General features: G+C 39.6%; 1 protein-coding gene across 4 annotated transcripts in view; it reads left to right on the forward strand.

Annotated features, from left to right (window-relative positions):
• LOC133658424 (mitochondrial intermediate peptidase-like) overlaps window positions 1-16,647 on the forward strand; it is a 42,800-nt gene that overhangs the window by 13,767 nt on the left and 12,386 nt on the right. For 2 of the 4 annotated variants that reach the window (XM_062060463.1, XM_062060464.1), the window contains exons 11-18: window positions 2,248-2,401; window positions 2,515-2,592; window positions 5,226-5,433; window positions 5,743-5,852; window positions 5,935-6,009; window positions 9,135-9,251; window positions 13,800-13,921; window positions 13,992-14,065. In XM_062060463.1, the coding sequence (XP_061916447.1) occupies window positions 2,248-2,401; window positions 2,515-2,592; window positions 5,226-5,433; window positions 5,743-5,852; window positions 5,935-6,009; window positions 9,135-9,251; window positions 13,800-13,921; window positions 13,992-14,065 (938 nt within the window). The remainder of the gene's footprint in view (window positions 1-2,247; window positions 2,402-2,514; window positions 2,593-5,225; window positions 5,434-5,742; window positions 5,853-5,934; window positions 6,010-9,134; window positions 9,252-13,799; window positions 13,922-13,991; window positions 14,066-16,647) is intronic. The other 2 variants (XM_062060465.1, XM_062060467.1) reach the window with 2 other exon arrangements.

Below are 16,647 nucleotides of genomic sequence, written 5' to 3' on the forward strand. Positions count from 1 at the left end.
CGTCACGCGCATACGTCATCCTCAGAGGCGTTTCGAACCGGAAGTTTAGCGGCAAATTTAAAATGTCACTTTATAAGTTAACCCGGCCGTATTGGCATGTGTTATAATGTTAAGATTTCATCATTGATATATCAACTATCAGACTGCGTGGTCGGCAGTAGTGGGTTTCAGTAGGCCTTTAAGTTGTTCAACAGTCCGGGGTCTCCGTTGTGGTATTTTAGGCTTCATAATGCGCCACACATTTTCAATGGGAGACAGGTCTGGACTACAGGCAGGCCAGTCTAGTTCCCGCCCTCTTGTACTATGAAGCCACGCTGTTGTAACACGTGGCATGGCATTGTCTTGCTGAAATAAGCAGGGGCGTCCATGATAACGTTGCTTAGATAGCAACAATTGTTGCTCCAAAACCTGTATGTACCTTTCAGCATTAATGGTGCCTTCACAGATGTGTAAGTTACCCATGCCTTGGGCACTAATACACTCCCATACCATCACAGATGCTGGCATTTGAACTTTGCGCTTATAACAATGCGGTTGGTTCTTTTTCTGTTTGTTTGAAATATGGACTCGTCAGACCACAGGACACTTTTCCACTTTGCATCAGTCCATCTTAGATAAGCTCGGGCCCAGCAAAGCCGGCGGCATTTCTGGGTGTTATTGATAATTTGCTTTCGCTTTGCATAGTGGAATTTTAACTTTCACTTACAGATGTAGCGACAAACTGTAGTTACTGACAGTGGTTTTCTGAAGTGTTCCTGAGCCAATGTGGTGATATCCTTTACACACTGATGTCGCTTTTTGATCCACTATCGCCTGAGGGATCGAAGGTCCGTAATATCATCGCTTACGTGCAGTGATTTCTCCAGATTCTCTGAACCTTTTGATGATATTACATAACGTAGATGGTAAAATCCCTAAATTCCTTGCAATAGCTCGTTGAGAAATGTTGTTCTTAAACCATTTGACAATTTGTTCACAAAGTGGTGACCCTCGCCCCATCCTTGTTTGTGAATGACTGAGCATTTCATGGAAGCTGCTTTTATACCCAATCATGGTACCAACCTGTTCTCAATTAGCCTGTTCAACTGTGGGATGTTCCAAATAAGTGTTTGATGAGCATTCCTCAACTTTCTCAGTCTTTTTTGCCACTTGTGCCAGCTTTTTTGAAACATGTTTCAGGTATCAAATTCCAAATGAGCTAATATTCGCCAAAAAAAACAGTTTTCCAGTTCGAATGTTAAGTATCTTGTCTTTGCATTTTATTCAGTTGAATATAGGTTGAAGAGGATTTGCAAATCATTGTATTCTGTTTTTATTTATGATTTACACAACGTGCCAACTTCACTGGTTTTGGGTTTTGTATATATTTCTAAGTCTTTGGTATTATATATCAGAAATATATGATAATCGCTTCAATATAGAGAAAACTTGTTTTGCAATTATATTAGTACTTTAAGGCAGTGTGTCGTCATGGTAATGCCACTCCATGTTTTCAAGTGGAGTGGGCTAATATTGCACCGTGCCTCATCGTTAGGTGGGACAAAAGATGTCAGTAAGTTGAGAAGCTTGGGAGTCTTCTTCAAGTGTTTTCTTACATATATCTCCATTGTATGGCTATAGAACATAGACTGTCATGTTCAGTGTGTCCTGTGTTAGCTCTTGCTTCTTTGATGACACTAAAAAGCAGTTGAATCCCTGTAAACACAGAGTCATGGCCCTATTCTCTGTGTTACACTGGGGCCAGCGTGGTTCAGATGGTACAGCGGCCCTCCAGAAAATTGAGGGCCCTTGGTTCGAATCCAGCTTTCGTCATTCTGGTCACTGCAGTTGTGTCCTTGGGCAATCCACTTGCTCCCATTGCTACCCACACTGGTGTAAATGTAGCTTACCACCACCAAGTGTGAATTTATAATGGGTTTCTCAATGTAAATCACTTTGAATCACTAGAGAAGAAGCGCTCTATAATTATAATTAATTCACTTCACTTCCTCAAAACTTCTATTATTCTTATTCTTGTTCCCAAATGGCAAATAATGTTTACCTAATAATCAAAATGTCTACTGTGTTTTGTTGGAAAGCCCCCTAAAATGCAGGATATCATCAAATTGCACTGGAAGTATTTCCTAAAACAGAAGCTAATATATCAAAATCTAACACATTAATTGTTTAAAAAAAAATGTTGTTTTGTTTTTTAATTTAACCTCTGGAAAAATAGCATCTGAGTCTTTCATTCTTGCCATATTTCAGGTACAACATCGAGCCCAGTCTGTACAGCCCCTACTTTTCCTTGGGGTCCTGCATGGAAGGTTTGAACGTCCTCTTCTCCCGTCTCTATGGCGTGTCCCTAATGTCTGAACACCCAAGCGCCGGGGAGGTGTGGAGCGACGATGTCCGCAAACTTGTACGTTGTTGTTGTCGATGCTGCTGCGAACAGTCCACATCCATTAATGAGGTGTCGATGACTGATGCCTGTTTGTTTAATGTGTGCTGTTTGTTTCGTGCGTGTCCTTCCAGGCTGTGGTTCATGAAACAGAGGGCTTACTTGGATACATTTACTGTGACTTTTTCCAACGGCAAGAAAAACCCAATCAGGTGAGCCCACAGCTTCTCAGCTTTCTGTTCGTAGGATCATGCAAAAACATGACATTTTGATGCAAATCCAAGTAAAATTTAAAGATCAACTGATTTTTGTTGCCGATATTTGGTATTTTGACGTATATCTGTATTGTCTTTTTTTTTACACCTACAACAGAACTACATTAGCAGATAGAATATAAACATGCATGATGCCAGTATTTAGCATTTAAAAAAAGATAATAGTTATCCCTTTTTCCCTGCATAAGAAATGTTCCAATAATGCTGAAGGTCTTTTTTTAAATTAATTTAACAGTAACAAATATTATTTTAGTTATTAATCTTGACAGGGCATTTATTTGAGTTCTTGTGAGAATTTTTCTGCGGTCTGCTTAGCTGCTTTCACCGCGCCACGACCCAGTGTTGGCAGTACGTCTCCTTTGCAGACACTTTTTTGCCGAAAAAAATTCCTGTTTTTTTCCTTCTTTCCTGGCGTCTTCCCGATTTTGTTTTTTTTGTTTCAACTACTGCAGCGATCAAGTTGCTCGACAAGCCTCCGTCTGCAACACTTGGAGCGTTTGCTCATTTAAGGGGCGCCACAAGTTTCATGTTGCTACTGCTTGTTCCTCTTCGGGTTGCGGGAGAGAATCAAATTCTTGCTGCGAGGCATATGAGCGCTTGCCACTGTGCTGCTTTTGTTTTGTTTTTTGAAAAATCCCAAATTTGTACCAATTTTCCCAGGAGGTTTCCCATATTTCTAAATGCAAATGTTGATGTTCCTCTGGCGTTTGTGAAATCCCCTGATGTTTTCACTGCTAAGTTAACCACACTATTAGTGCCACATAAAACATTGTGTCGCAACTGGTCAGACATTTCCTAAAAACAGTGTTTAAAAAAACAACTTAAAGCCTTGTCCAGCTGTTTACTTACATATAACATTAATGTTTAGCGAACTTTTACTGCAAATGAATTTTGGCTCCAAATATGGGTTATTGGCTTCCTTGACTACTAATAATCAGTATCAAACCTGAAAAAGTTTGTATTGGTTGATTTCCAATAAAAATGCAAATAAAGAAATCTATTCTCAGTATTCGCAAACATTTGAACTGCCACAGCTTGATTTTCCGCTACCGAGCTTGCCGTTACAACTACCTACAGTAGATGGCATTGTAACTACGCTTTTTAACACACCTCACACACACCTGCTCTGCCAGAGAATGAGAAGACATTGCAGGAGGAGTAAGTGTTGCCGACTTTGGAAACTCCAACATGAAAGCTGATATTTTTCTCCTCAACAATCAACGTGTGCTGCTCTAGGTAGAACAACCCCCCATCTCGCCCCCTGTCATACTTGCCAACCTTGAGACCTCCAAATTCGGGACATTTTTTTTTTGGGGGGGGGGGGGGGGGGGGTAAAGGGGGGAGGAGTATATTTATAGCTAGAATTGGCGTAGTGGGTAGAGCGGCCGTGCCAGAAACCTGAGGGTTGCAGGTTCGCTCCCCGCCTCTTACCATCCAAAAATCGCTTCCGTTGTGTCCTTGGGCAGGACACTTCACCCTTGCCCCCGGTGCCGCTCACACCGGAGAATGAATGATGAATGAATGAGTTGTAAAAATGAATGATGGGTTGTCACTTCTCTGTGAAGCGCTTTGAGTGTCTAGAAAAGCGCTATATAAATCTAATCCATTAATCCATTAGAATTCACTGAAATTCAAGTATTTCTAATATATAAATAAAATAAATACTTGACTTTCAGTGAATTCTAGCTATATATATATATGTATGTATGTATGTATGTATATATATATATATATATATATATATATATATATATATATATATATATATATATATATATATGTATGTATATATATATAATGTATTTTATTATATATATATATACATATAAATTAAATAAATACTTGAATTTCAGTGTTCATTTATTTACACATATACACACATAACACTCCTCTCTACTCATTGTTGTATTTGAAAGTGCAATGCTTTGCAGCCAGTAGCACAGCCTTTGAAGGAGCGTAGGTATGGGCAGTGTAATATTCTGGGTTGAATTCAATAACCAGGCGAGGGGACGAAGTTACGTCTCTTTACTTCATACTTCAGAACCGACTCCCACACTTGCCATCAGGGTGTGCGCAATACAACGTAAACCGTTGGCCAACCAAAAAGTAACCACAGAACACTACAGTGTTCTGTGGTTACTTTTTGGTTGGCCAAGCGGACGTGACGACAAGCTGTCCTCACTCAGGTCCGCACGGACCTGGAGGGGGCGTGCCTTAAGTCCGGCTGGAAATCGGGAGAAATTCGGGAGAATGGTTGTCCCGGGAGATTTTCGGGAGAGGCACTGAAATTCGGGAGTCTCCCGGAAAATTCAGGAGGGTTGGCAAGTATGCCCCCTGTTTTCCTTGTGACATAGAAAACCCCACAAAAAGCAACAACAGAAGAAAGTTAATCTGTATTTATTTTCTAAACATATTTTTTTGCTTAAAGCATCCATAAAGATGACATATGTATGCTTCATGGCCAATTGTGCAAATTTCGCCGATGCCACCAGCTCCTTCCAACTTGCGGGCAACAGATAGATTGCAGTCCTTTGGGAAAACCCTGTTTTACCATCTTGCTCCGAACACAGGACTGTCACTTCACCATCCGCGGAGGTCGCCGGTGCCAGGAAACGGGCCAGTACCAACTTCCCGTCGTGGTGCTGATGCTGAGCCTGCCCCATCCCACACGAAATGCCCCCACCTTGCTCTCTCCCGGCATGATGGAGAACCTTTTCCACGAGATGGGCCACGCCATGCATTCGATGCTGGGACGCACTCGCTACCAGCACGTCACGGGTGAGCTCAGCACAAATAATATTAGAAAGAGGTATTGTTTCAACAATGTGTTTTATTGTTGTTTCAACGAGGTGTTTATTGTTGTTTTTGCAATGAGTTTATTGTTTTTTTCTACAATGAGTGTTTATAGTTGTTCTAACCATGTGTTTGTTGTTGTTTAAACGATCCGTTTAGAACTTGGTTGTAGTTTGCAGTTTACTACCTCTGTACTAGAGGGGTTGCTAATATTTTGGTCTCTTGCAGACCTTTTTTTTTTAGCTTGTTAGACTGTGTCACTATTTGCCTTATATTGTCCTGTCCATTCTGTAGGCACGAGATGCGCGACCGACTTTGCCGAAGTGCCCTCCATCCTCATGGAGTACTTTGCCACCGACTATCGGGTTGTCAGCCAGTTTGCACGCCATTATGAAACCGGACAGGTACACCTGGGGAAATAAGTGTAGCTAAACATATGTCTTAATAAGATGCTGACCAGCGATGCCTTTGTTTTTGTCCGGTCAGCCTCTCCCTGAGAGTATGGTGGCTCGTCTGTGTGAGTCCAAGAAGATGTGCGGTGCTGCAGACACACAACTGCAGGTAATCCCGATCAACCACACAAAATTTGCTCTAACGTGTTAATATACAGTGGAAACTCAATTTACAATCTTAATTAGATTAAATGTAAACATGAATAATTGTTTTTAGCCTCAACAAAAGTCCCTATTTTAATAAAATAATACACACTTTGACACTATAATGTATATATAATAGTGCTGTCAAATTATAATTTATTTTAATCAAATTATTCATAATTAATATTAGGTTATTAGTCACTTGCATAATTTAAATACACTTAAAAAAGACCCCAATATCTGAACACACTTTTTTTCCATAATTTTATACAGCAACATTTTTCAAGTGTGTCACTTGAATGCACTACATTGTTTTTGCTTAAAACAGTTTCAGCTTGAATCCCTTATTACAAACCCCGTTTCCATATGAGTTGGGAAAATGATTGAATGCACTACAAAGACAAGATATTTGATGTTCAAACTCATAAACGTTATTTTTTTTTGCAAATAATAATTAACTTAGAATTTCATGGCTGCAACACGTGCCAAAGTAGTTGGGAAAGGGCATGTTCACCACTGTGTTACATGGCCTTTCCTTTTAACAACACTCAGTAAACGTTTGGGAACCGAGGAGACACATTTTTTAAGCTTCTCAGGTGGAATTCTTTCCCATTCTTGCTTGATGTACAGCTTAAGTTGTTCAGCAGTCCGGGGGTCTCCGTCGTGGTATTTTAGGCTTCATAATGCGCCACACATTTTCAATGGGAGACAGGTCTGGACTACAGGCAGGCCAGTCTAGTACCCACACTCTTTTACTATGAAGCCACGTTGATGTAACACGTGGCTTGGCATTGTCTTGCTGAAATAAGCAGGGGCGTCCATGGTAACGTTGCTTGGATGGCAACATATGTTGCTCCAAAACCTGTATGTACCTTTCAGCATTAATGGTGCCTTCACAGATGTGTAAGTTACCCATGTCTTGAGCACTAATACACCCCCATACCATCACAGATGCTGGCTTTTCAACTTTGCGCCTATAACAATCCGGATGGTTCTTTTCCTCTTTGGTCCGGAGGACACGACGTCCACAGTTTCCAAAAACAATTTGAAATGTGGACTCGTCAGACCACGGAACACTTTTCAACTTTGTATCAGTCCATCTTAGATGAGCTCAGGCCCAGCGAAGCCGACTGTGTTTCTGGGTGTTGTTGATAAACGGTTTTCGCCTTCTATAGGAGAGTTTTAACTTGCACTTACAGATGTAGCGACCAACTGTAGTTACTGCCAGTGGGTTTCTGAAGGGTTCCTGAGCCCATGTGGTGATATCCTTTACACACTGATGTCGCTTGTTGATGCAGTACAGCCTGAGGGATCGAAGGTCACGGGCTTAGCTGCTTACGTGCAGTGATTTCTCCAGATTCTCTGAACCCTTTGATGATATTACGGACCGTAGATGGCGAAATCCCTAAATTCCTTGCAATAGCTGGTTGAGAAAGATTTTTCTTAAACTGTTCAACAATTTGCTCACGCATTTGTTGACAAAGTGGTGACCCTCGCCCCACCCTTGTTTGTGAATGACTGAGCATTTCATGGAATCTACTTTTATACCCAATCATGGCACTCACCTGTTCCCAATTTGCCTGTTTACCTGTGGGATGTTCCAAATAAGTGTTTGATGAGCATTCCTCAACTTTATCAGTATTTATTGCCACCTTTCCCAACTTCTTTGTCACGTGTTGCTGGCATCAAATTCTAAAGTTAATGATTATTTGCACAAAAAAAAAAGTTTATCAGTTTGAACATCAAATATGTTGTCTTTGTAGCATATTCAACTGAATATTGGTTGAAAATGATTTGCAAATCATTGTATTCCGTTTATATTTACATCTAACACAATTTCCCAACTCATATGGAAACTGGGTTTGTAGTATATTTTGAAGCAACATTTGCCAGTGAACACACCATCCAGAGTCTCCTCACTCATCTTTGCACTGACGTATGCATTGGCCTGATCACTGACCGTACAACAACCCACGCTGCCTATCAGGTAACCATCTGCAGTTAAAGGTGCATGTACGGTCAAATTGGTGCTCTTCGGTGCTCTCAAAAACATTAACCATGTTGCTACAATAATAAAAGTTAAAAAGTAAGATCATTTTACCTTGCTGTCTACAAACAGCAGAATCTGAGAAGGAAGGGCAGGCAGAGAGAGGAGGGGGAGGGGAGGAGGGGAAGTGTTTGTGGGTTCCCTCTCTAAGTTTGTCCATAGCGAATCTTTCCTTCTTTCCATGGTGGTTTGTTGTTGTTTTTTTAACCCATATTGTGTAGGCAAAATAAACAAAACTTGGTGAATGGCAAGAAAAGAGAAACACGCTAAAGCACTGAGAATTGGCGACTGCGTAAACAAGATGTGACGTAGGGGGCTCCGCCTCTCCAAAATGGTTTGCACACAGAGGCATATTTGGCATGATCTAAAGATTTCTAAACCGAAAAGTTTGCAAACAGAGAGGATCGTAAATTGATGTTCCACTGCATATATGACTGTATATAGATTCACATGCCAATGTAAAGGTAAGATATAAAAACTGAGTTAAATTATGTTAGTGGCAATGTACTTAATGAAGATTTGAGTTGGTTGAGAATTATATATATATATATATATATATATATATATATATATATATATATATATATATATATATATATATATATATATATATATATATATATATATATATATATATATATATATATATATACAGGTCACAATCAGTAGCTTAGCGTTGAGTCAATTCAGCGTAAAGTTCGTAAACGAACAGAAATATATACTCCTTTTGATTAATGTATTTAATATGAATAACACTTTTTGTTTATATTTAATCATTTTTATTGTTGTTATGATGGTAATATTTGATTAGTTATTTCTGACAGTTATAAATTGCACATCAAAGTCTCTAAGGAATGTCTTTGTGATTTCATAAGTTTTTTTTGTTGTGAAATTAATCATTATCGAGATAATTGTGAAACCGTGATTATCACTATACTGTATAACTATATAATCGTACAGTCAAAATCTATAATTGTTGCATCCCTATTTGTGATATTGTCCTGCTTTTTGGCTATGCATACGCCCTATTTTGACCCGGACAGATTTTTTATGCTGCCCTGGACCAGATTTACCATGGCAAACCTCAAAGTCGCTCTACCACCGAAATCTTGCAAGAGATGCAGCAGAAGTTCTATGGCTTGCCTTACACACCAAATACAGTAGGTTTGATTTCTATTTTCCTTCATATTACACCTCTAAGTTAATACATCTTTGAGTGTACGGGACGTCCTCTAGTTTTCCCTGAATCATAACTCTTCATCTTAGCAAGATATTTGGGATAATTCTGTACTTCCGTGTTCCAACATTGTGAGAACTGTTTTAAGGAGGCCTTTTTCCGTCTCCGAGCGCACAAAGTACTGTCCAAAAAGACATGGCTGGGTGAGTTTGGTGTGGAAGAACAAGCCCATCAGACACATTAGGGATAAACTAGTACAGATCTTAGGAAACACTCCAAAACTGAAACTGTGCCTTTGTCACTATTTCCTGTCATTTTCACTTTCAGGTGTCCGAATACTTTTGTCAGTATCAAGTATTTGTCCATCACTGATACTGTATCAAGCTTTACTGAGGAGTCATTGTCCTCCTGCTCTTTCGATGCCGTCTTATACAGTCCCAGCACAGTTTAAAAAGATTAAAGACATTTTCCCCCCAAGCTGTGGTAAAAGCACAAAGCAAGGGTCTCCTTTGAAAGAGCTAAACCCAAGGGAAATATTTGAAACTGTTCTTCCAGATCCTTTTAATGAAAAAAAATAGCTCAGTATTTTCCCCACACGTTTGCAGCTGTGGGCGAGGGGAAGAAGCCAGGAAGGGAGAAAGGGAGCTGAAACCATGGTCGTAATGTAGACGGGTAATGGCCTTTAAGGAACGTTTTGCACAGGACAGTAACTATGTGCATCATGAAAAGCGATTACAGAGCTGCTGTGTCTTTGCCCATATTTTACCGACCTGGTCAGCATTTTTTTGCCCACGCTTTAGCTCGTGCCGCTCCAGATAGTAACATCTTTCCTTTTTTTTCCCCCTTCTTTTTAACTTGCGCTGAAAGCTCTAGCAGACCAGAAGGATCCCAATTTGATCTGCTTTGCTCCCAAGGATCTATCAGTGGGATTTTTTTTTTTTAGATCAAAGAAGATGAATGCTCCATTCCAGGAACTATACAATAGAATACCGTCGCTGTGATTTATAACCGCTTCATGTGTGAAATACATTTTATCTATCTATATATATATATATATATATATATATTACACACACACACATACACACACACACAGTCGTGGTCAAAAGTGAGGCCTTTAATCCCAGGAACACCAAACTTACCGTCAAGCATGGTGGTGGTAGTATTATGCTCTGGGCCTGTTTTGCTGCCAATGGAACTGGTGCTTTACAGAGAGTAAATAGGACAATGAGAAAAGAGGATTACCTCCAAATTCTTCAGGACAACCTAAAATAATCAGCCCGGACGTTGGGTCACAACCTACCGATCTCAGGGCGGACACTCTAACCACTAGACCACTGAGCAGATGTCTCTTCTGGAGCAAGGGCTTCCTTCTTGCATGGTAGCCTCTCAGTCCATGGTGATGCAAAACATGCTTGACTGTGGACACTGACACCTGTGTTCCAGCAGCTTCCAATTCATTGCAGACCTGCTTTTTGGTGGTTCTCGGTTGATTCTTGATCATCCTGACCAATTTTCTCTCAGCAGCAGGTGATAGCTTGCGTTTTCTTTTTGACCCTGTATAGTTATACAGTATAGTGATAATCACGGTTTCACAATTATCTCGATAATGATTAATTTCACAACAAAAAAAACTTATGAAATCACAAAGACATTCCTTAGAGACTTTGATGTGCAATTTATAACTGTCAGAAATAACTAATCAAATATTACCATCATAACAACAATAAAAATGATTAAATATAAACAAAAAGAACGATTAAGCACTGACCCACATGAGGACGTCAATAACCTTTGTGTAAATGATGTCGTTTCAAAGGACCAGGTGATTGTTATTGTGTTCAGTAGAGTTAAAGGTTGGTGGAGCATCTGGTCAGGTACCCCACCACAATTGTGGAAAACAAGTCCGGGAAAAAGCATGAATATTAAATTGAGGGCTGGTGTCTAAATCATTGTTTAATTGTTTTACTAGCTACCCAGGTCAAATTATTCAAAATTCAGATGCCCAGGCTACAGCAGTTGGAAGGCTAAGCTAAGGCTAGCAGAGGCCCAACCTTTGCCAGGTTGAGGCTAGGATAGATCCAGGCTGTGGCAGGTGGAAGGCCAAGCTGGGGCTAGGATAGATCCAGGCTGCGACAGGTGGAACTGGAAGGCGAATATGAAGCTAGCAGACTCCGACAGTAGGCAGTGGAAATCCAGACTGAAGCTAGGAGAAATCCAGGCTGTGGCAGGTGGAAGACCAAGATGAAGCTAGCAGATCCAGTCTGTAGGCAGTGAAAGGCCAACATTTCTGCTAGCAAACATCCAGGCTGCAGCAGGTCGAAGGCCACCAAATTTCCAAGTCCAACAAAAGAAGTCAGAAAACCCACTTTCTGGAAGTAAACCTTCCTTCATCAATTGTTAAGCTTAAAAATATTAAAATTGACTTAAACGGGCTAAAAAAGAGACAACAGATACAAATTCAGAGCACATTGACAAGCAGACAAAGAACAGTGCTGCTGCTATAAAGTCAGTATTAACTAGAGTTGGTAACTGGCTGGTATAGTTTGCATGATATTTAGCTACGATACCAACAACGTATTGTGATACAGCGATATGTGATAACCACTATTAGTCATAAGAAATTCGAAAGGTCAATGTTTTGATGTTGTACTTCCTTGATATCGATATTTACCGCTTGTGTATTCATACTAAAAGAAAATTATGTAATAAGCAATGTACTAATGTAAAAAGATGTGGAGGTTTGGTGTTTTATGCCACTGCCTCTAATACAAAGTTGCCACTGGATGCAAATAGCGTTACTTCACAGAAAGTGAAAGCAGATTTTTGGACCCTCCAATAACACCTGACCTTACGCTTATGTCTCGTTGACACTTAAATCCGCCCATCCTTGTAGAAACACCGCTCGGGAATGGCGTACTCAGCCAAGTAAACACTAGAGTGGCTCATAGGTTACGGAGAGCTGCGTATTCTAAACATTCTAATATGCGCGTGTGTAGTTTACAGTTCCTCGCTGTGTGAAGAGAGGGAGGATCAGCTGTGAGTAACACGGACCACATGGTCAACTTTGTTTTATGTTTCCTATCTCTCTTATCTGTATATACTGTAGATACAATCATTTTCATGTACAAGCTTGGTACAAGTGTTTCCTATTTTGTGAACGAAGCATCTTTGACTAAAACTACTGTAGGACTGTAAATCATTATGATGGGCGGGGAGGGGGTTCTGTTACTGTAGCCTTTTAATGTTTTTTTTTGTAACTATGGCAGCTTTTATCTTTTCAAACTGACTGAATTCCCCAGTAGTTCCCATTAGTGGAGATCATAAGAGGGCTTGTCTTCAGTTATGGAGAAAGAACCCTCAGGCAACAACAGACAAGAGGAGCGCCCTTTTACTATTTTGGAATTTCCTCGTTTTGTCCTTTTTGAAACAGGAGCTCCCAGCTTGTGTTTTTAAGTTTTTGTCTGTGTTATTAGAGGAAAGTGAACAATAAAATGACGCCAATAAGGACTTGACTTTTATGTCTTTTCAGTGGTTTTGTCATACGCCAAATAAATGCATTGCATGTCAATAAAATCACTTGTTGCTTTAGCGGAGGGCTATTCCACGACATAATGAGGAGGGCCGCAGTTTCAAGAGCCTAGAGTCTCAGGGGCCGGACATCAAAATTTGGATGTTTCTTTAGAAAGTGCCTTTGCAGGTTATATTACTTTGAGACTATGTTTACTTATTTACAAAGAACACATCAGCATTCACACTGCACTGTCATTACCCTGTTCTCGCTACTTGTTTCCAGTGTGTGCAGTTAGATATTTAACAGCATGAAGAAACAGAAGCTAAATTTTGTTGATGATTGATGTTCCTTCTTTTGAATTATTTTTCTTCCTCAGTTTTATTTTTTTATACGTCTTCCTTTAATTAGGTTTGTAAGACTGAAAATATAAACATTACAAAAGTATAACGTCCACTGTGTATTTTACATAATGTCCATTGTGTATGTTAGATAAATAAAATAGAATGTTTAGTGTTAATACACACAGGAAACATTGCGCAACTGTGGCTCAACACAATTAAACCTAACGTGTAGCTTTATTGCCCTCCACTGGTCAAATTCAGTGCTACATGTATTTAACTAGTTTTGATCGCCAGAATTAAACAGCCAAAAACAACACGATCACAAATACAAAATATATCAGAAAGTCAGCTACAGTATTTCAATACATTCATACTTTGTTGTCAAGTCGCTGTTAAAAGTCACATTTTTGCGATTTATTTAGATATTTTCAGGGTCAATAGTGCCATCTTTTTCTACTCACCCCACTGCTGCTTCATTGGGACACATATGCTTCGCTGTTTCCACCTGCGGGGTGGCGGGAGTACTGCATACGTGAGCAACCCTATTTTGAAAGGTTTCATCAGGCCTGTTTGGGTGTTGTTCAGCGGACCAATTTAAAAGCTTTGGCGGGCCAAATGTGGCCCGCAGGCTGCCAGTTGAATATGCCTGCTTTAGTGGAATGTTTGTTGTGCACAGGCCTGGCAGCTGAGATTCAGCCATCTGATCGGTTATGGGGCCAAGTATTATTCATATCTTATGTCTCGAGCTGTGGCTTCTATGGTGTGGAAGCAGTGCTTCCTTCAAGATCCTTTAAACAGGTGAGACAACAGGTTTTGCAGACATGTTGGTGAAGGCTGAGGACTTATTTTCCTCTTTGTTTATTTTCAGGGACATGGGTGAGCGTTACCGTCGAGAGATGCTGGCCCACGGAGGAGCCAAGGAGCCCATGCTTATGGTGGAAGGTACTTTACGCTCCCATTCTGCATTATAGCCAAAGTGTGTGTGTCATGACTCATGAAAGTCTACAATCCATAAACAACAGTTACATTTTTCAAGCAAAAAGTATAACAAGAAATCACTGGCTAGCTTGTGTTACCATTAGTAGTTAGCGTACGGTCGTGTTTAAGTCATTACTTGCTGAAAGACGTAAGATGGTGAGATATAACGCTAAATTACATTGGAAAGTTAGCGCCCTCGAGGCATCAGCGTAAAGCACAGGTGTCAAACCCAAGGCTCGGGAGCCGCTTTTGGCTTGCCACGTCATTTTATATGGCCCACGAAAGCCTGGTAATAATACAGTTGATACAGTACTTTCTTTTCTCATTAAATGTATTCGTTCTTTCCGTTTTGACAGAAAAAAATTAGGGCTGTCAAAAGTAACAAGTTAACTCATGCGATTAATCACAAGAAATACTGCAACATTCGTGTCAAAATATTGGGGTCTTCTCTTGAGTTAATTTCAATTATGCATACGAGTAATAACCTGTGATTAATCTGATTAGAAAATGTTATCATTTGACAGCACTACAAAAATATATATACACCATGCAATTGTTGACTAATGTAATCTAATAATGCAAAAAATATTACACTATCATATATTCCAATTGGGTTTTTTAAATTTATATTTTAACATCTGCTTGTCTCATGATTTCAAAGCAAGTTATCCTTCAAATTGTACTGTATTATTTTAAGGTGAAAAACCCGCAGCTCACTCGCAAGGATTTTAGCCTGACCGTTTTTCCATTTACAGTAATGGGGAGGGGGGGTGTAAATTTTACAGGAAAATTCAAGCAATTGTGTTGGTCCTGTGATGAGGTGGCGACTTGTCCAGGGTGTACCCCGACTTCCGCCCGAATGCAACTGAGATAGGCTCCAGCACCCCCCGTGACCCCGAAAGGGACAAGTGGTAGAAAATGGGTGGATGGATGAACGGACAGTTTTTTTACCTTAAAATCTACAGATTTTTTTTTACCGTACGTAGAAAAAAACCTAAATGTATTAGCAATTGTGTAATAATATCATGAGGCGAATCCTGACACATTAATATTCATATACAGTCACAGGTACAAAAGGCCCTCTGAGGGCAGCCATGACTGTGATGTGGTCCTTAATGAAAACAACACATGACGTAAAGGCTGCAAACAGCCCCACACATCTTAGTGCTATTTGTCCCAAAGAGCCGTACGGCTGTCAGTCTGGTTTATTAATTACAGCATTTGTTATTAATTACAGCATTTGTTTGAGACATCTGAAATTACTGTAGGGGTGTGTCGTCGTTGGCCTGTTTTTATTTATTTTTAAACCTTTATTTACCCATCAATTTTCCATTCAAAGTTCTCTCCTCTGTATTTAGCCGGTTAACACACCCTACACGATTTACCCACTTCCAAATGATGATGATGAGTAAATGTAAATTATGCTGAGTCAGTGCAGTCTGTGAGAACTAGTGCTTAGTTAAGTTATTTCACTTTGTGCTTTTGTAGAGGAAAAGCCAAATGCAAGGGTTTTGGGTGTGTGAGAACTTGGCAGCTTGGCATTTTTTAAATTGTTGCTCATTTTCTTTCAAAGAAAAAACAAAACAACTGTTGAGACCACGTCTTTTTAATACTGTAGTTATGTGTGTAATGTGCCTTTAAGAGCAAATCGTTAAAGAAGAGGGGAGTAAAGGACATTGAAATCTCAGAATCATACAAAATAAGACCACAAAATGAGACCTTTAACTTATCATACAGAGCGCAAACAAAAGTCAGTCAAATAAAATTTAGTATCACAGGCAGATATACCACAGCCTTGATAAGATAACACATATTGTAACAAGTATGTTTTGATTAGGGGTGTTCCGATCAGGAATTTACAGTATGTGGCAGATTCCGATACTGATCATCCATGACTGAGATCAGCTGATACAATACCAATACTGATCACATCTATTAACTGTATATTTATATATATGTATTATGAGTGCTATTGACAGTTAACAATATCGGCACAATATTTAAACTAGTTTCTTATTCTCTTTTATTACATACAATTGTTAGAGCAAAACAAAGTCCATAACTGAACAAAATCACAAACTACTATCTAGTAGTAGTAAAATTGTGTTTTAAAATGAATTCGTTCTAAAGGTACCTTTTTTATTGTGCAAAAATAAGATATTCAAATAATATAGTGTAGCGCCACTGATGACTAGCTGACAACTAGTGCGCTAATGGCAAGCTTGCATCTTTCGCCGTTAATCATTAACTGGAAACTGCCACGCTAATCACTAGCTGGCAAATGGCACTGTAATTTCTTCTAGGCAACTAGAGTATTATCCTCTAGCTATCTTAAATGCAAACATAAATACAACAATATAATTATTTATTCATGTTTTTATTTTAAAACCGCAAGGTACAGTGAATAGGGTGTCCATGTCTATTTGTAAACTACAAAACAGTGTGCTGGATCATTGTTGATATATATTTAAAGACAATTAAATTTGTGGGACAATGGCGTAGAGCAGGGGTCACCAACCTTTTTGAAACCAAGGGCTACTTCTTGG

The sequence above is a fragment of the Entelurus aequoreus genome, linkage group LG10 (genome assembly GCF_033978785.1).
Source record: "Entelurus aequoreus isolate RoL-2023_Sb linkage group LG10, RoL_Eaeq_v1.1, whole genome shotgun sequence".
Taxonomy (NCBI): Eukaryota; Metazoa; Chordata; class Actinopteri; order Syngnathiformes; family Syngnathidae; genus Entelurus; species Entelurus aequoreus.